The sequence below is a fragment of the Aulostomus chinensis genome, chromosome 15 (genome assembly GCF_037954235.1).
Source record: "Aulostomus chinensis isolate RoL2024-O1b breed Wild chromosome 15, RoL_Achi_v1.0, whole genome shotgun sequence".
NCBI lineage: Eukaryota > Metazoa > Chordata > Actinopteri > Syngnathiformes > Aulostomidae > Aulostomus > Aulostomus chinensis.
This window is the reverse complement of record NC_141334.1, coordinates 8,473,961-8,494,735: the sequence shown is the minus strand read 5'-3', so window position 1 is coordinate 8,494,735 and position 20,775 is coordinate 8,473,961. Positions and strand designations below refer to the sequence as shown.

Genomic DNA, 20,775 nt, shown 5'->3' with positions numbered 1-20,775 from the left:
TTAAATGTCAAGAAATTAAACATTCGTTGTCCGGAAAACAATTCTGACTACTTTTCCCAGAAAACACCGCGAGAAGCTGTCTGTGGATGTCATCAGCCGGGCACCGGTGGCGTGGGTTCCCTTGCCTTGTCAAACTGAGAACTCTTTTTGCAGTCTTTTTTGAGTAAACGGAAGAATAATAACCAACGTTTATCTTGGGTCACAATGACGGTATGATGTTTTCTGTGAATACCTGTAGTTTGAATTATTGCGGCTACCGAGGTAGCTAATTCGTTATAACTTATAGCGGCTATTAGCAAAGGCAGCTAACATAAGCTAGCCCTCAAGTCAACTGCAGGAATTTGCAGAGATTGCAGCTGTTATCTTGTTCGACTGGTATTAAACATATTTTTGTCAATTAATCCCGGACTGAAGGAGCATTGTATTCGTTGCTTTAAATTAAATTATCATTATTAATATTGTTCTTATTATTAAGTATACGGTTCATATCCAGCTGTCACTGCACTGATCATCTTCTTCCTCGTTATCTTCCAGGAGCGGAAGGGAACGGCTAAATTGGACTTTTTAAGAAAGATTGAACTAGAGATCCAGGATAAATGGGAGAAGGAGAGAGTGTTTGAGAAAGATGCACCCACAACCGTCGGGGAAAGCACAAAGTGAGTAGATGCCGATCTTGATGCAATTGTGAGCACAAAGTGCCTTTTTTTTTTCTTGTTTTACAGCCTAAAACTATTGGTGTGAATTTAGCTAAAAGCTCAAAATTTCCGGGATGAGTGTTTGCTATAAACCCTAGACTTCTTGATCTCCACTAACCGTAGATGTGGATATGAAACTACAGACCTTAGTGTGGGGGCTGCTAGATTATGGGGAAAAATCATCATCATCATCATCATAGGATATTTTTCGAGCTGTACATCTTTGTTCGTGTCCAATCTGATTCTTATACTCATTTACTTATAAAAAGGGCTGTTTTTCCTCAATACTATAATTTTCGGTGGTGTTGTGCTTATGGGTACATCATGAGGCTAGAACCAACACAGCACTTGTGTGTGTGTGTGTGTGTATTTTAATTGTGTACGGGTCATCTGGAGTTCCTTTGGTCAATATTCCAATCCACATTTTAATCATTTGTGTGTGTGTGTGTGTGTGTGTGTGTGTGTGTGTGTGTGTGTGTGTGTGTGTTTTTTTCTCTTCAGCAAAAACAAGTACTTTGTCACCTTCCCCTACCCTTACATGAATGGCAGATTGCACCTTGGCCACACGTTCAGCTTGTCGAAGTGCGAGGTATGTTGCCTACAACAATAGAAGAAGATGCTAGATAAAGTAACATTTCTCAGTGAGAGTTGTTCACTGTTTGACATCTGGTCTGTGAAACGTTGCTGTTGTCTTTTCTCAGTTTGCTGTGGGTTACCAGTCAATGAAAGGGAAGAAATGCCTCTTTCCATTCGGGCTTCACTGCACAGGAATGCCCATCAAAGTGAGTGTTTATTTTTTGACTGTAACATAAATGCAGTCTGTGTGTGTTTAGCTTCATGATTGCTGTCTCAGCTATGTGACTTACTTCATACTTTTCCTATATTTTCTGCCCACTTTTAATGCTTCTACCTCCCTGTGTTCACGCCTGTAACACACACTGCCTTGTCCTGGTTTCTTGAACTTTTCCACACCGTGCTCATAAGGCTTGTGCGGACAAGCTCAAGAGAGAGATGCAGCTGTATGGAAACCCCCCGCAGTTCCCAGATGAGGAGGAAGAAGAGAAGGAGAAGCCAGAGACCTCAGATGAAATCATCATCAAGGACAAAGCCAAGGGCAAAAAGGTAAGAATCTGGAATGAATTGATGGAACTCTTTTGATAGAGATGATTCATTTTTAAATTTAAAAATTACAGAAACAAACCACCTCTCATTTTAAGATTTTTTTTTTCTTCTACATTACTTCTGGAAAGTATTTTCTGTGCTGTTTGCAAAACCTAATTCAAAAAAATGGTAAGTTTATGAACATATAAGAGATGTAAAACTCACTGCAAAACATCATGGATTATGTTCACCTAAAAATGTATTGTGTTTATTTTCATCCTGTGAAACCAGAAATGAGAAATGTCTTCAAATTAATATACCTTGTAAATAAGAAATCATCATTACAAAACCTATTCGAGCTTAAACGTGCTTTATAGTGTTGATTATTTTTTTTGTTTGAAACTGTTTTCTTACGTGCAAAATACTTCGTTCTGTATTCAGAAAGAATGTGCCTACTTCTCTCTTCCTCCTCTTTTAGAGTAAAGCAGTTGCCAAAACTGGATCCTCCACTTTCCAGTGGGACATCATGAGATCTTTGGGCCTGAACGACAAGGAGATTGCCAAGTTCGCTGATGCTGAACACTGGCTGGAGTATTTCCCTCCGCTGGCTGTCAAGGATCTCAAACTGATGGGAGTCAAGGTAGCCAAGTAATCAAACTCTTTCAACATTTAGTCTGTTGTGTATTTCTGCACAGATCTATGTTTTTTTACACAATGAAATATGTCTGAAATATGTATGGTTTGCTTTATTTGTACGAAATATAAACTATCTAGCGATGCAGTCTGGGCCATCCTCATCACCGTAATTCTGTCCTCCGGGGTTATTGCCCTGAGAATAATCCAATCCATAATGGTTTTAGCTCATTTGCGCTTAATCCTGGTTTCGTGATGTCACTTCACAGGTGGACTGGAGACGTTCGTTCATCACCACTGATGTGAACCCCTTTTATGACTCCTTTGTCAGGTGGCAGTTCGTCACACTGAAGGAAAGAAAAAAGATTAAATTTGGCAAAAGGTGAGATAATTTAGACAGTTTTATATACCATGTTTGTTCTTTATGGTCCTTTTAAAGAACATAGGAAACATTTTTAATTTGATTCAGTTCAAACTTTATTCACCATTATGGTCAATTGAGTATTTGAAATGCCTTCAAAATGGTGTCCCCTGCAGGTATACCATCTACTCCCCCAAAGATGGACAACCATGCATGGACCATGACAGGCAGACTGGGGAGGTGAACTGAACCGATCTTTGCAATTTCTTTTAAAATGTTTTTTCCCTGAAACGACACAAAATCTCAAAATAATGAGAAAAAAGGCACATTTTGTGAATTTGCAACCAGTTCATATTTTCATCACCACCTGCAGGGAGTTGGACCGCAGGAGTACACTCTCATCAAAATGAAGATTGTTGAACCGTACACAGCCAAGTTCAAGTCTAAAGTCTTTTACAGCAGGTAATCACAAATTACAAATACGTGGGAAGGATTCTGCTTCACGGACAGATTTCTATGTACTGACGTCACATCATGACAAGTACAATACTACTGACTGAGTTTGACGAATGTTGACACTATCCACTTGCAGTGGCATGAAAGGCAAAAATATCTACTTGGTGGCTGCAACCTTGAGACCGGAAACCATGTTCGGTCAGACTAACTGCTGGGTGAGGCCTGACATGAAGTACATCGCTTTTGAGACGTCCAGCGGCGACATCTTTATCTGCACCAGACGGGCCGCCAGGAACATGTCTTTCCAGGGCTTCACCAAGGAAAATGGAGTAGTTCCTGTGATCATGGAAATACTGGGACAGGTACGACCCTGCCACTACCAGCTCCCAGCCAACAAGATAAACTCTGATTTAAAATTACATCTTATCTTCCAAGCAGGGTGCAGTGGGGCAGTAGTGAACAGACAGAGGAAATCAAATCAGGCTCTACATCTCTCTTTTTTCTTGTCTTATCTAGGATATCCTCGGCAGTGCCCTGAGTGCTCCTCTGACCTCCTATAAGGTCATCTATGCTTTACCGATGCTCACCATCAAGGAGGACAAAGGTACGAGTCAAGACGTTGAGAATGAAGCCCAACATAGAGTTGTATCATGAGAGACTGGATGAGATCCACAATCCAGGTCCCTGAGTGAGTCAGCGTGATGCAATACATGCAGCTCTAAAATGAAATCAGTTTTAATCATTGTTTTGGACAAGCTGGCAAGCCCGAAGGACCTAAATTAAGTCATTTACTACCTTTGCGAGCTGGCTGGCAGGACAGCGCTCTGGCATGATTTCAGCATTAATTGTGGACAACAGGCACTAAAATGTCTCAACTATCATTTGGTCACTGCCCTGCTTATGAAGGACTCATCAGACTATTAAATTATTAAAAATTCAATGGGATTTATCACTGTGTTTTCATATTTTTAGTGGTGCTCTTCACCACCGATTGTTGAAGTGAGAGAGTAGGGGAAAAAAGGCATTTAAATGTGTTGTCACAAGGCGACTACTTCCTGATCTGCATGGAAACACTGAAGTGATGGTGTTTTCATGAATTTGTGCTCTCCTCAGGTACTGGCGTAGTTACAAGTGTACCCTCCGATGCTCCTGATGACATCGCTGCTCTCAGGGATATCAAGAAAAAACAAGTGGGTTTGCAAATTAATCACAAAATTTCAATTTGTACCTCAAATTAAATACACTGCACAGAGACAAATTGCAGTGTTATTCACATGTTGTTTCAAGTGAAGTGTTAACTCAAATTTTAAGAGACATTCATTATGAAAGCATTTACTGCATTTTACTGGGTTATGATGTCAGTAATGCATTTCCTAAAGGCCCTGAGAGAGAAGTACAGTATCGAGGACAAGATGGTGCTGCCGTTTGAGCCGGTAAGTTGATCTGGAAATTGGTCATCTTGGGTTTAACTCACTTGAACCCATTCAAGTTGAAAATGACACAAATATGTGAAAGTAAATTCATTCTGCGTAATGTGTGTGTGTGTGTGTGTGTGTGTGTGTGTGTTTGCGCGTGCGCGCGCGCACATCTCAGATTCCCATCATAGAGATTCCAGGTTACGGGAACTTATCTGCTCCTCTGGTGTGTGACGAACTTAAGATCCAAAGCCAGAATGACAAGGAGAAGCTGGTGGAGGCCAAGGAGAAAGTCTATCTGAAGGGCTTTTACGAAGGGGTGAGTCGTCTCATTAGTTAATGAGAATAAAACTGCTACCCAGGTCAGCAAAATACAGCCCCTGTACCCCCCCCCTGTGGATTTAACTCACGGTGTGAAGCTTGTATGATTTATCTCCCAGGCATAAACCAAGACTAAATTATTCATGAGCTGGCTATTCGCTATGTGCTGCCCTTAAACAGTTTCGCACTGTCTACTAGTCAAAAACCCTGCTAAACTGATGGCTCGCTTTTGTGTGATGTGATAGATGCAGAGGGAGATGGGTTGGAGAGGGTTTTTTTTTTCTGTCAGCAAAAAAACGAAATAATCCCACACATGTAGGTAAAATCTGCAAGCAGAGCATGTTAGAGTTGATACAGTATGGCTTTCCCCCTGATACCAGGCACAGACATCGAAAACCGACACAGCTTTAAAAGACAAGCATCAGTAACGGAATTTTTTTTTCTGCAAATGTATTCCTATTTCAGATCATGTTGGTCGATGGCTACAAGGGGCAGAAGGTCCAGGATGTCAAGAAGCCAATCCAGAAGATGATGGTTGAAAGGGTAGGCAGTTTTTTTGTTGTTGTTTTTTTGTTTTTTGTTTTGCTTTTGTAACAGAGCACTCAAAGAAAACCATATTTGCTAGGACTTTTTCTATCAAAGTCATTGTATACTACTGCCTACTGCAGTTAATCTGTATTTCTGTGTTCTATGTAATCTATCGCAGGGTGAGGCCATGATCTACATGGAGCCAGAAAAACAGGTCATGTCGCGTTCGGCTGACGAGTGCGTGGTTGCTCTCTGCGACCAGTGGTGAGTTATTTTAGCCAGCAACACTTAAAACCAACTGCTGAGCACTTGTTTTTTTCTTTTTATCCAGAGGAGACCCATGAAGTACAGTAAGAAGGCTCCTAGAAGTTTGCCAATCGGTGTAAGTGGGCCTAGAGAAGGGATTGAAGCTAAAATGGTTTATTTCAGACTGATGCTAAAGCACTCAAGAGGGCCAGAACAGCAAACGAAAGAGCCAGAAATGATCACCATTGAAAACCTGGTAGTGAACCTGAGTGTTTCAGGCACAATGATTGGAGAAATGTAGACGTGATCTGTGAAAATGCTGATTTAATATCTTTCAGGTATTTGGATTATGGTGATGCGGAATGGAAACAGCAAGCCAATGAAGCCCTCAAGTCTTTGGAGACGTAAGATACTGACTTTGATGAGCTGAATTTCTCCTATACTGTTATAAATCTAGTATGAGACGTAAAAAACGTAATCGGCTCTTGTGTTTCTTCACAATACCATCATAAATCCTGTAATTTTCAAACTGGTTAAATGTTTTAAGTCTAAAAAGACAAATATGTTCTTGTTTTTGCACAACATGACAGGTTTTGTGAGGAGACAAGGAGAAACTTTGAGGCAACTTTAGCCTGGCTGCAGGAGCACGCCTGCTCTCGTACTTACGGGCTTGGTGAGTGTGTGTGTGTGTGTGTGTGTGTGTGACATATTGATTCATACAACTCTTTTCAAAATTAATACTGTTTATCATTTTGTTGAGACTAAATCTGCCCCCGTCAGAGGATAACCTGTTTGAACCAGTCCTGACCAGTGGTTTCAGTCTGTAGATGGAGACAGAGGCCTGATGATGAAGCACTTAGCAACAGCCCATCTTTCTGATCATACAGGAATAGATGCAGACTGGAGGCCAGCTGGCGTACAGCCCAGTCCAGTAACAGTCTAGGCCTGTTTTAGATCCATACTGGAGAAAACCCCCCACGCATTTTCACACCATTAAGTACAAAATTTGACCAACCAGATGATCAGATAAGTGATGTTTACAGGCAGCGGGTGTTTGTGACTTGAGTTTAGTTTATAGAATCTGAACAAAGTATAATCTACATAGTACTACAAACATGTATTGAGTTTTAAGAAATAAATCTCAAGTGTGTTTAATTATTCAAAATCAAATATGTTCTCTACAACGCAACCCCAACTTTTGTTTTTCCAAAGACAGATTCTAATTGATCAAATGTGAAATTCACATTTATGTTTTCAGTTTTGTAGATCAACATATTTGAATTGTTCCGTCCTCCTCCTCCCTCTTTACTCTGCAATTGAAAAGACATTAAGATTGAGGAGAATGAAGAAGTTACTGGCGTGTGTAAAAGCAACAGTTAAACCGCCTTCTACACTTTATGTAATTTTGTCTCATTGACAGAAAATATTTACATTTTGTCTTGTTTGCCAAGGATCTCAAAATAATCCAAGAGCTTATTCCATTGCGTTAGTGTTTCTCTTGGCCCGAGTATTAAACCTGCTGTATAAGACAGCAAATACAAGAGCTTAGTGACTACGGCGAGGGCAACTGTTGTATATGAAACCCACGTGAACCCCTTTCTGTCTGGCATACAGTTCCACCTCTGTCTCGTGTTTTGTGGTTATATATGTTTCTGTATGTGTGCACGCCCCCTGGTTACCATAGGAACAAGGCTGCCTTGGGACGAGCAGTGGCTGATTGAGTCGCTATCAGACTCCACCATCTACATGGCTTATTACACTGTAGCGCACCTACTCCAGGAAGGCGTGCTCAACGGACAAGGAGCCTCGCCACTGGGCATCAAGTAAGTACACAATAAGCTTGCGCGCGCACAGACACACACACACACACACACACACACTTGTTGCTGTATTAGAGTAATCAAGTGTTTAGAGCCGACGAATGCACTTTCTTGGTGCCTTGATCTTTCTGCCTCCAAACAACAAACATGAATCACCTGATGGAGACTAAACTAACTAAATATAAGGATCAAAAGATGGCTGCTTCTTTGAGATATTAAAAAAAGATCCATCATCCATCTATCCATTTATCTATCTATCGCTGATTTGTTGCTTAAGATTCAGCCATGCAACTACAAAATAAATCACATAATTCGAAAAGCTGCATTTCAGAGATCAAAAACCTATACACAGCTCATAGTTCATTTAAAGGTTCTAAAGTCCCTTCTTTGGATGAAATGGCAGAGACATTGAATGCTGCAGTACCCGTATTTCTGATTTCAACCCCCCCCCCCCCCCACAGACCAGAGCAGATGAGCAAAGAGGTGTGGGACTTCATCTTTTTTAAGAGCTCTCCCTTCCCTAAGACGGACATCCCTAAAGAGCATCTCCAGAGGCTGAGGAGGGAGTTTGAGTACTGGTATCCGGTAGACGTTCGCGTTTCTGGCAAAGACCTGGTGCCCAACCACCTGTCCTACTACCTCTACAACCATGTGGCCATGTGGCCCAAAGACAAGTGAGTTTGCCCTCTTGGCCCACCTGTGAGGATGAATGCAATGTGTACGAGCAAAAGTTGCATCATTATCACAATATTGATTTGGAATCATATCTGCCAGCCCTAGTATGGATACAGTATGCAAGGGGAAAGGGTGTTTACTTTGCCATTTTCTTACATTGGTATCAAAAATTGTAGCATTTTGTTCAGTGTGTAGCAAACAGGATTTATCTAGCTAGAAGCAGCTTATGCTGTGAAAATGGCAAGTCTTGATCAAGATGTAGATCTTGCAAAAAAGCAGGTGTGTTAGGTTCTTACTATAGTTTTAAAGATGAACGATGAATATGAAGTTTCTTGAATAGAATGTGTTTCACCCCATGCGTTAATGTGCAACGGCGCCATCGCTGCCTCTTGGGTTTAGACCCACCCACGACGATTAGGATTGGCTTGCACAGATACGATCTAGCCAGGGTGTGTGTTTTTTACTACAGCAGACTGACAATGGATTGGCTAGATATGCAAGAGTAATAAGATGATGATGGTGAATGTGGGAGCAGTGAGACCCTTCTCTCCTGCCCACAGTGGGAAGTGGCCACAGGCGGTGCGAGCCAATGGACATCTGCTCCTCAACTCTGAGAAGGTCTGCCAGATTTGACTAGTGATGCTGCACATGTTTATATCACTTCCTTTTTTTTGTTAAATTTATATGTCCTTAGGAACAAGCTTGGTCTCGCCTGCGTGTGTGTGTGTGTGTGTGTGTGTGTGTGTGGGCGTGCATGCGTGTGCATGTGGGCGGGCGTGCGTGGGCGTGCATGCCTGTGCATGTAAATTCTTATATAACAGTAATTAACTAGTGTTTGATGCTGCTAAGATTTTTAATTACTGTATGTTCTGTTGATTTGAGCTTTTCTTGCTTTTTGGTGGATAAGTTGTTTGATTCCACAGTGCTTCATAATGAAATTGTGCAGGCGTGCATACTTTGATGACTCGGGGCTGCAAACATCTGTTTTGTTTTGTTTTTTCTATTCACCAGATGTCCAAATCAACCGGAAACTTCCTCACACTCAGCCAAGCCATCGACAAGTTCTCAGCAGACGGTACGCTTGTTTCCCTCCTGTGTTTCTTATCGTTCGCCTCTCAGTATTTCTGCCACGTTTCACTGAAGCGTAAGTGAAACAGACGACAGGCACATTGAGAACAAATTAGTTTTTGTATTGAACGGGCTATTAAACTTTATTAAATATAAACATCTGCTAAAATGACATAGAAAATGCACCATCCTCGTAACATAAGTGAGGTGTCGATAATGTCTATACTGCACTGTGATTGATGATTTCCTGTATTATCATGTATTATTCAGGCAACAAGGCATCTTATGATTTCAGAGGCATCAAATTAATGTCCGACATTTCTCTAAAATTGTGAAAGACATCTTCCAGTCAGTCGTGAATTATCACTCATTTACATGTTCGTCGTTACAGGCTCTCACGTCTGTTGGTGTCTCCTCAGGAAACAAATTGGGGAGGAACAAAGAATAGTTGGAACATGAAAATCAAATATTCATAGAAAGACGAGATCAAGGCTTTTTCCACAGAGGAGTTTTGGGAGAGCAGTTGGCAGTTCTGTCCAAATTAAGTAGAATGGCACAGAGTGTTTGTGCAAATGTGAAACAGCAGCCCTCTTTTTAGAAGGTGAGGTGGCATAATGTAATGACTATGATAATCCATTTTGCATCATGTGATTATTTTTGTGTTCCTGTTTCTTAGCGATTTGGTCTTTTTCATGCTTGCGCTGGTTTTTCTCCTTCCCTCAGCACACCTCAGGCTTAGTCAACCCCACTTTTTCTCTCTCTTTTCTTTTTTTGCGGTTGTTATTTCTACGTTTCTTTTGTTTTGCGAATGAGTTGAATAATGGATAGATGTGTCTGTTGTGCCTCCAGAAGCCGTCCTGCTGCGGGGGAGTTAAGAACTTCATGGTCTGACAGCAGACAGACATATTAAGTTCACCCTCTATCCTATAGCTGGGAGTGGTGTCTGCTGAGTATTGACGGATGGTTTTGGGCTGTAGATGGAGACAGAGGACTGATGATAAAGGACCTAGAAAACAGCTCTTCTTTCTGTTGGGGAAGAACTTTTAGCTCCGACAACCTTAGGGATAGATGTATCAACTTCACTTCAGTTCATTCAGTTTTGTGTCTGTGCTGCATAATAAAAAGCATACATTATTGGTCATGGTGCGACATCTGATAGTGAGACGTAACAACAAAGCACAACACATGGAATATTGTGTTATTTAGAGGTATAAATCATAAGTTTCATCCATTTCTATGAGTTCACAAATACTAAATAAACGGACTTTGGACTAGACTTGAATTAATTATAGTATTCAAAAGCACTTAACATATTACTGTAAAAATGCAAATATAGCTGTCTGCATTACTGGCATGTTCAAGTCAAGTCATGGGAAAAATGGCACACAATCAAGGCTTTCATGCACTTGGGACAAGCTTACACCGCACGGCGCCGCCTCGGTGTTGCGATGCATGACGATGTTGCAGCAGAGCGTTTGTTATTCAGTTGTTGCATATCTGCAGATTGATGCATTGTTACATCACTAGTACTGATACTTCAGAGTAATATCACCGTTTCTAGCGTGATGTAGTGAGTTGGATGGTAGTGTGTACAAGGTTGTGTGTGAGGCTGTTTTAAGTACAGAATGTAGGAGCCAGTAAGAGACAATAATCTGTAATGAGTGCAGTTGCCATTCATAAATATATGAAATACAGTACAAAATGATGTAATTTAATATACAAATAAAATATAAAATAAGTTCAGATCATCTTTATTAGTGCCTCTATAAAAATTTATGTTGGCAAAAATCGAGCAGCATAACAGATAACAAAATCGACAAAAGCAGGAACATTTTAAAGAGAAGGAATTAAAAATATATGTATGAAATGCGACCAAGAACCTGAGTCACAGTTGATCTGTTATACTGATGGCTCACAGTTTAGGTGAAATCACTAAAGTAGTGTAATTTAGTATAATAGAGGTAACATTGTTCATGTTTCAGTTACAGTGAACAAATAGAAAAATAGGTTAAAAAAAAATGGCCATGTCGGGGTAGATGGCTCTGTGTGTGTTTGGGGCTTGTCAGCTTGACAGCTCTGGGACAGAAGCTATTTCTCAGCGTGGATGTGCTTGTCTGTATAGTCCAGAACCACCTACCACATTGCGGGGGGGTCAACAGACGCAGACATGGGGGGTCTCTGAATTTGTTGAAGGTTCTGGAAAAGTGTGTCTCACAGCTTGGACTGGTGTCTGCTGGCTATTTAAAAGGGAGCCTGTTCACTTCACCTGGTTTTTACATCATTATATTAAATTATTTTACATTATATTTTACACAAGAGGGTAATACATGTGTGTGCATGCGTGCATGCTTGCGTGTGTGTGTATCATGTGATCCTACCAGCTAAATTAACTATAAAAAGTATAAGTAAGTTAAACTTGTCGAGTTATCATACACACTGTTCCTTTAAAACACCTTCTTCATTTCCCTCCTCAGGTATGCGTCTGGCTCTGGCTGACGCCGGTGACACGGTGGAGGACGCCAACTTTGTTGAGACGATGGCAGATGCCGGCATCCTGCGTCTCTACACCTGGGTAGAATGGGTGAAGGAGATGATAGCCAACCAGAACAACCTGAGGACAGGACCCGCCGACACCTTCAATGATCGCGTCTTTTCCAGGTAGACCAGGGCGCTCATACTTTCAAGAAGAGCGGGTATGAATGTACATGTGCTTTTTAGGCCATGGAGAACCTGACACATCTACAGAGTCCAACTAAAAATAACGTCTCTTTTTTTAAAACACTCGTTCATGCTGAAAAATGAAGGGTAAACTCACTTTACAGCCTGACTGAGAGGATATTGTGTCCCATCTAGTGAAATAAACACAGGAATCTTGAAGACAGAGCAGCACTACGACAGGATGATGTATAAAGAGGCTTTGAAGAGCGGCTTCTTTGAGTTCCAGGTAAATAAAATGTCATTTATAGAAAATAAGTTCCACATATTTTCTTATAATCATGATATTGTTGATACCGCAAAGACGGATGAAACAGGAGGCTTGGCGGAGGAGTCTTATCTCACTGAGCATTCAGTACATCTCCTGTGTGGAATATTTGAATGTCCTGTGATGAAGACTTTCAAACCTAGAAACTGTGTGTGTGTGTGTGTGCGTGTGTGTGTTTGTGTGTGCAGGCAGCTAAAGACAAGTATCGTGAGTTGGCCATCGAGGGCATGCACCGAGACCTTGTCTTTCAGTTCATCGAGAGACAAACGTTGCTCCTGGCCCCCATCTGTCCTCACCTGTGTGAATACACCTGGGGTCTGCTAGGAAAGGTAAAACGTTTGGTATTTATGTTCTGTGGGTTCAAATGGGACATTTAGCCCCCACACCCACCCCCACCCCCTCCCGCTTCTCTCTTTTATGTTTATCTCTCCTGTTTATATGAAACTAGCACAAAAAAAAACTGCGCTAAAGAAACATTTGAACAAGCAATGTCAATTTACATAATCAATCCACCTGGGATCAACATGGTAAACATACAGGCTCCACGTCAGCCTGCTGAAGCCCTGGTCCCACTGCTCATTAGGCTCTGAGACGACTTCCGACAGGTGTCGTCGCATCAGACATCCATCAAAATAAGCTTTCAATTCTGTCCATTGAAACCACAATGATGATGATTCTCGTGGTTTTTGTTTTCCTCTACACCCCCACCTGCTCGCTGTGTTCAGGAAGAAAAAACACTCTGCTGCTCGCACACCATTAACAGCATTGCTAATGCTAACGTGTCCCGTTTACTTTTGATAATACCCATCAAGAATAGACAGTTTATTTTCAATCCGATCTAAATTAAGGTCCCTAAGAGTGTATTTACTATCGCTCAGAGAGACTTCACCACCCGTCACTTGATGTGTTTGAATCTTGATACAGATCCTTTTCTGTTTGTTTTTTTTGGAGAAAGCCTCATGTGTCATGCAAAAAAAATAAAAGAGGTTAGAGACTCCTTATTTGTTGATGACATGCTGATGAGGTTTCGTGTCTCAGGCGTGGGGTTGAAAATCAAGAGTTTCCACGATGCACTGGTTCCCAGCAACATCACCAGTGAAAACAGTCTGAAGATATTTGTATTGTCACCAAACCAGCAGCATTGCACCTTTCACTTAAGTGTTCTCTATGTGTTGGATATGGAAGTATGTATACTTTAAAACCAGAAGATGAAGGATGGCGTTCCCCCGGTGATTTTTCTCTGAGAATGTATCTATTGTCGTAAGATTAATCATCCGCATGTAAACCAGCCTCTGTGGAGGAGTCGGTGTGGACCACCCAGGGACCAGTCCTACCAGCGTCTTGATAGTATATACAAACCCTGGGAGTGTTTTCTTGCTCCATCTCTCTGCTTTTTGACTGGAACACGGACCTGCAGAATCAAGACACATAAATGTCCTCGGCGTGTCTGCATGTCCACCAGGAGCCGGTCTTCACACGACTGGCTTCTCTTTCTCATCAGTTTGAAAGGAAGGCACACTCTGTTGCACATTCCCAACAGCACAGAGAGCCAAGAATATTTTTAACACTCTAATTTATGAATATGAAAGAACGCTGCTGTGCTAGAGATGGGTATTTTGGTTGTTGCTTAGCAACAACAGAAGCCCCACAACCAGTGTGTTTTCTGCTGTCATTTCTTCAGCACCACTAGCTAAAGAGCCACGAAGCGCTCGGTGAACTCAAAGGTGCTCAGCCTGAGATTCTCACCTAGTTAAGTTTTGTTTTACAGGAGGTGAAACTATCGGCTGTGTAGTTAATAGGATTCTAAAGCTTCAGTGAACCTGAAACTTTTTCATTGTCTTCAAAAAAAAGAAAAAAAAATCCTGCTTCCCCTAGTTATTCCCCAAGTTTGATAGAACAGCACACATCCCTGTTCCTCATTTCCTGGCCTCTCTATCCGTCTCTCTTTCTCAGACCAGTTCTCTGATGAAGGCATCGTGGCCTGCAGCAGGTCCAGTTGACGAGATCCTGATCCGCTCCTCTCAGTACCTGATGGAGACCGCCCATGACCTCCGTCTGCGACTCAAAGCTTTCATGCTTCCCCCCAAAAATAAGGTATGTGTTTTTTTTCACTGCACTATTGTATTTGCAAAAGTGAGTATCGATTGGTCTTTAATGGATTGCTTTCTCAGTTTGCGTGAAATCCAAAACTTGTATTAGAGTGTCCATTAAAAAGTAATTTATCACTGGAAATACAATCTTTTCATAAACTTGGGCCATGGGTGCAGGAGGAAGGTGCATAGGAATTATTTCTTTAATTGGTGATCAGAGAACACACTGAAAGAGGGCTGTGGTATTGATGAGCAGGGGGTCTGGGTGCTGGAAACATAGAGGGAGGTTAAACTTTGCCGTTTGTCGTTAAACTACCCGCATTATGATTATAAAAAGAACAAAAGCAAATTGTCCCTTTTTAAATGCAGTCATTAAATAGTTTGCAGCATCGAGTCTTCTCTCTTGCTCTTGATAAAGATTCAATGATGTTACTTGTGGTCAAAACCTCTACAGGGCTCCTCTGAGCCCTCCGAGGAATCCCTTATCTTCGTAGATAAATGTGAAGACGAGCAGGAAACGCAGCCTATTGTTTGTTTTAACTGTTAAGCAGTTCGATAAGTGTCTGAAGGCAACTGGGAGAACAGCAAAACAAGTATCGACAAGTTTTGAGAAAGTCGATATCTCGTGCTTCCACAAGACTGTTTTCCGTTTCTGTAAACGCTTTGTTGCCATGGAGATGAGATGTTGGGATAACGGAAAAGAGAAGAAGAAAGACAACAGTCACTGTTAGGAAAGGATGATGATGTATTCAAAGTTGGAGGAGATGATACACTCTCTATATATTTGGTGAACATGAATTACGACAACAAAATATGTGTAGCTTAGTTTCATTGTTTCCTAGATGTGTACGTGTGAGCAGCGTTTTCGTCTGTAACCCCATTCACAATTTAACGATTTATTCTCTTCTGTACTGTAATAATATTTAATCTTTAATGCATTAATTTAGCTGAACATCTTTATTCTTAAGTTTGCGCTGATTGTTTATTCACCTACTGATGTGTATGCAAACACACACACACACACACACACACACACACACACACACACGAAAAGGAAGACCTGAGCAGACTTGATAGTAAAAGAAGTTCACAGGTGCCCATTTCATTTGAGATGAGCACACGAAAACAAATAAATCAAACTGCCGACTTCTTGAATAATCCAAACACATAGCTTCTTATATAGGCAAGCCACTGGGAAGTTTCTGTCTCTCATCTGAAATAAATGTTATTGTGTAAAGTTGTGTTGCCAACTATTGAGATTTACTGGATGCATCTGAAATGTGTGTTTGTTTGTTTTTTATTTATTATTTTTATGTGGTTTTCCTCCAATAGAAAGGTGACTCCAAGCCCCCAGCCAAGCCTTCCCACTGTACCATCTATGTAGCCAAGAGCTACCCGCCATGGCAGCACAGTGCTTTATCCCTGCTTGGCAAGCACTACAAGGTTAGAGGCATGCACACAACCAAACATTCATACACGGGGGTAATGTGTCGCACATGTACAGGGTCTATAGCAGCGTGACGGACTGTCTGTTCGGCTTTTCTGGAGTTGAAAGAACCTTGTCAGCCTCTGCTCCCATTTGGCTCTTACCTGTCTTTCTTTTTTTTTTCTTTGTCCAGACCAACAATGGAGTCCTCCCAGACAACAAAGCGATAGCGAGTGAGTTGGGAGCCCTGCCTGAACTGAAGAAATACATGAAGAGAGTCATGCCTTTTGTGGCCATGATCAAGGTAAAACCGGAGGAAGGAGGCTGACACCGTAGTGCTGTCTGTTTATTCCTATTTGGGGACCACAGACAAGACTGTTCAGTCCGCCTTTCTGTAGGAGACTGTTGCACACCAGTCGATAGCCCTGCCTGGCAATTCAATCAAAAGATCTTTTCTACTATTCTGGTTTGTGTTAAACAAAGACAAAATTGTTGCCAACATGACAAAACCATTGTAACAACAGTTTTATATTGACATTGCAAAAGAAATTGCAGGAGTACACATTCTGCAGACTTGAGAGTTATTATTGATTGAAATGGTACAGTTTGTTCTTGTTTTATTTGTTTGTCACCGTGGGCAAACTTTGAAGTTGATGGGGAAAAATAAAATCCATCCGCAGAGTGGTTTGTACGTGCCCCTTGGCTGCAGGTCTATTTTTCACAATTCTTATTCTAAGCTTTGCTTTGAATTCTCTTCATTGTGAATTCACATCGCACATCTGCATATCTTGTGTTTTTAATTGTGATATTCATCTGAAACATCCTCGTGTGGCAGAACGTAAGCGCAAGTGTCACCAGTTATACATTCAGTCGAAGCTATACAGTGAGTGATAGATGTTCATTTTTTTTACTTGTCTTATCTTCCAGGACTGGGATTTGCTGTTTCAGTGTAATGATCCAGCAGAATGAAACTAATCAGTCCCAGATTTGTGTTTGTCCATCATTCGTCTCTTGTTAGACTTCAATTGTTTTTGATATTTTAATGGTGGCAGCAACAGTATAACAACTGACTAAACTAGAACTGAAGTTGATTGGGAAACTGTCAATCTCTGACATGGGGAACAATCTGCAGAGAGCCCTAAACTTCATTATCAGTGCTATCTTGTTATATTTGATTGTTAACTCTTTTTTTTTTTGTTTTTGTCTTCACTGTCTTTTTTTTCCCCCTGTCCCTTCATACATGGTTATGTTGTTGTAAATGAAGATTCCTCCTCAATGGATAAAATAAATGTTAAATAATAACAGTATTAGTGTCTTTGGGAATCTGACTTGTTGGTTTCTGCTTTTGGTTCTGTAGGAGAACCTTGAGAAGAACGGGCCCAGGGTTTTGGATCTGGAGCTGGAGTTTGATGAGCGGGCAGTTCTGATGGAGAACCTGGTCTACTTAACCAATTCTCTCGAGGTGTGGCTTCAAATATGATATTTTAATCAAAACGTGCCCAACGACAATGTGTTGTCAAGAACTGTAGAGCTTAGACAGTGACCTTATACTGTAAATCAACTTTAGCAGTCATTTCTTAACCAGACTCCTGCAGAATAAGAGTGTTTTAGAGAACAATTTAAGCTTTTTTGTCTTTATGTCAATTTCAGCATCACAGTTTCCTCAAAAACAGCTCAGCAGTGAAGCTGGTTTTCACTACTTCTGCAAAAGAGACAATCCTGAGCTCAGTTGTCCATCAGCCTGTAATACTTTTACTTTGTCTTGTCAGAAACTACAACTCGAGTCCCTAAGACAGTTTTATGAAACTAGAACAGGTTTCACCACGGAAAAGTCAAAGTAATACCCTGAATCAAAAGTCCCAGGTTTTACATTCTGCACTCTTAAAGCCTGAGATCACTGCAGTATCCTGGTCAACACTGACCCCCTTAAACTCTCTGGTGGACTGGACTCATTACTCGGTTTTGATGTTTGTCAAATTTCAACAGTTGGAGCAGATAGATGTCTTGTTTGCATCTGAAGCTGACGACAAAGTGAAGGAGGACTGTTGCCCTGGGAAACCGTTCTGTGTTTTCAGATCAGAGGTAATTACTTTAGGCTGTGTGTTGAAGGGCAGGTGAGTGCTTCTATCTCAGTCCCTCCTACAACCTAATTCTGCTCTGTGCTTAGACCAAGCTGATTCCTCAATTCTCAGTAGGGAGCTTCAAGGCACATTGTTGAGGTCAAGGCAAGAATTGGGTGTAGCGTTTATTCATGTGTGCCTGTAGATGCTGGTTGTGCAGCTCTTCAGTCTTTGTGTGTCTCTAATTTGAATTCTAATCTAACTTTCAAAGTGAAAATTAATTTGTGTCGTGCCTCTGTCGTCCCAGCCTGGAGTGTGTGTGTCCCTGGTCAACCCCCAGCCGTCCAACGGTCTGTTCTCTACTAAGGTCGACGTCCGACAGGGGGACAGCAGAGACAGCGTCGTCCGGAGGCTAGCCAAGGTCAACAGGCTCATCAAAGGTTAGCACTGACGATAATTGGATGTACAGCATCAGAGTTCATGGTCCTGTTAGTTTCATGATCTCAAGCCTCAAAATAGTTGAAAATATCGTTGACCTCTTTGGGTCAAAGTTCAAAAGGTTGTGGAAAAGATGTAAACGTCCTGGTGACTCCACTCACTAATCATGTAGCTGCAGCACAAAAAGCTCTTTTTCTCTTCTGTAATCCCACCTCTTACCTTCCCCTCTACCAGATCTATCCAGAGTGAAGCTGATGAGGTACGAGGACCCCGTGCTGGGGCCTCGCCGGGTACCTGTCCTGGGACGGGAGGAACAGGGGAAACTACCCATCTCCAACAAATCAGTGTTCAACGTCAATCTAGAGGAGAAGAGGGTCACTCTGGCTGACAACGGCCTCAACGTGGATATCGGCGACACTCTGGTTTATCTGGTTCATTAGGCTGAAATTTTTCTCACATGCACACGCATGTATATACACAGAAGGGAGGAGTATTTACCAGTGAAAAGCTTTCACAATTCAACGTGTGATTCTGACACAAAGCTGGATTTACATTTGATTGATCCACTTCTCACTGTTCAGCATCCTGCCACTGCTGAATGTGACCTCTAGGATTATGGGAAAAATTATGCGACCTTTGCATCTGTCTTCCTGTACTATGAAACTTACAGTTGCTGCACATTCGATCGGGGTTCACCCTCAGCTGCCTCACAGATGTTCAGGGTGTTTCTAGCTGTATCACACAGATACATTACAACACATTTAAACTTTTTAATATTCTATGAGATGGTGACACCTTTTGCTTCATGTCAACCTTTTTTCGTGTCCCATGCTTCCTGATACGGTGCTCAATAAATCAGCAACTATATTCATGCTCAAGCTTTTGAATAACATAATATATCCTCTTTTGTCACTTGCCCACCAGGTATTTTATGTTATTACATTGCGAGTCTGCTCCTGCATCCATCTGAATGGCTGTTGTTTTCATATAGATGTCTGCTGTGTTGCTTTTATACATCGAAGGTGAGACACATTGTTCCCTCATGTTTTGTCAGCCTGTCAGACAACTTTCCTATTTTCTAGCCTTGGATGGTGTTTGTCCAACCTGTGCTTTTCCAGAGAAATAATAAAAACCTATGAAATATTCAGCGTCTTTGTTGTGTGTTTTTCTCCATAACTAAGACCCCCATCATCTCAAGAGTGCGGCATGGTTTTGCGAGTGGAAGATGTGTGACCTTTGTCCCTGTAGGTTAGATCCTGCAGCCATGAGAACTCCTTTGATTTAAAGACAGCGTGTAAAAAATGAAGCCGTGAGGGGGTCAAGGTTCTTAAATATACAGGCAATGTTTATGGATGAAGTGGAGACATGCAACATATATCATTAAAAATGTTTGATCATGAGTCAGGAGACAGTCTGGATCATTGGGCTTCATTCGTTTCTGGTTAATTTCAAATTTCCTTCAAATGCAACTCGCGTTCTCAAGTTTCTTGTATTTGTCACATAAACAAATGCAGAGTAAAATGGACTTGAAATTAAAAAGTAGCTCGTTTACTGTTTTTGAGGGTGTCAAATACAAATGGATCCATTAGGTGAGAGTCAAAATAAATACTTAAAGCTGCAAGCAGTGTAGCGAATCCTTGATTTTCATGCCCATAAGGTGGGGCCCTTATTGTGTTGTTATTGTACTGCAACATGGTTTTTAAGTGTTTGAATTATGCATGAGGGAACAGACTGCTTTGTCTGGCAAATGGATAGGATACATCTTGAACCTTAGAGCTCATGAATTTAAAGGCTTATTATCTAAAGCATTGCTGAGTTATTTCCACATTCCATTCACAACTTGGTGTTGGCCATTGATGGTGAGAATGTTTGCTCTCGTTCATCTCTATATCCTCAACCGCTCATCCAGATGACTTTCAATTTACTTTTGTTCCTCAGTGATGCATCTGCTATCGTGGCTGGTGCTTTAAGTCTGACTGAAACTTCACACTCTTTTTGAACACCTACGCCCATGACTGACTACACCCACGTGACATTCCCGAGGCAGCTTGTAACACCGTTCTCATTCAAAAAGGTTTTCACTGCAACTTTTCACTGGCGTCACCTTCAAACTCTGCACGCTGCAGATACCACGTCAAGTTTGATCAGTTCACACACACTGCTGAGTGATAGCCATCTCCTGTTCGCGTACCATCTTGCATCTGTCACGACTCCATTCAGCAAGTGAAAGATGTGGATTGGGTGCAGGCCACGCAATATAAAACCTTTGTAACTCTAACGATGTTGTCATATATGACTTGCTTCCCGCAGTGTTTCCTGTTTCCAGTAGCTGCTTCAGGCTAGAACCTGAACTAGAACTTGATTCAGATTTGGCCGTAGAGTAGATTCCGAACTACAGAGAAAATGGAAATTAATATCAATGCAAGAACCAGAGGAAGTTATCCTCACCAGTTGGTGGT

General features: G+C 41.5%; 1 protein-coding gene across 1 annotated transcript; it reads left to right on the top strand.

The window, feature by feature from the left end:
* Nucleotides 1-55: 55 nt before the first annotated feature.
* lars1b (leucyl-tRNA synthetase 1b) lies at nt 56-19,447 on the top strand. The gene is made up of 32 exons (XM_086225875.1): nt 56-210; nt 535-656; nt 1,197-1,284; nt 1,397-1,477; nt 1,680-1,817; nt 2,275-2,436; nt 2,699-2,811; nt 2,967-3,030; nt 3,164-3,252; nt 3,383-3,608; nt 3,763-3,850; nt 4,360-4,436; nt 4,626-4,679; nt 4,840-4,980; nt 5,448-5,525; nt 5,689-5,774; nt 6,095-6,160; nt 6,347-6,429; nt 7,441-7,579; nt 8,038-8,250; nt 8,812-8,869; nt 9,263-9,326; nt 11,794-11,977; nt 12,173-12,263; nt 12,491-12,631; nt 14,256-14,396; nt 15,725-15,835; nt 16,012-16,122; nt 17,176-17,280; nt 17,805-17,900; nt 18,186-18,318; nt 18,551-19,447. Exons 1-32 carry the CDS (start codon nt 205-207, stop codon nt 18,754-18,756), a joined length of 3,555 nt encoding a protein of 1,184 aa, XP_086082001.1. The 5' UTR covers nt 56-204; the 3' UTR covers nt 18,757-19,447.
* Nucleotides 19,448-20,775: the final 1,328 nt, after the last annotated feature.

Excerpts from the sequence above, each read along its gene's own strand:
- lars1b (XM_086225875.1), top strand. Across the intron at positions 6,161-6,346 it reads GCCCTCAAGTCTTTGGAGAC|GTTTTGTGAGGAGACAAGGA; the intron begins GTAAGATACTGA and ends ACAACATGACAG. Across the intron at positions 6,430-7,440 it reads CTCTCGTACTTACGGGCTTG|GAACAAGGCTGCCTTGGGAC; the intron begins GTGAGTGTGTGT and ends TGGTTACCATAG.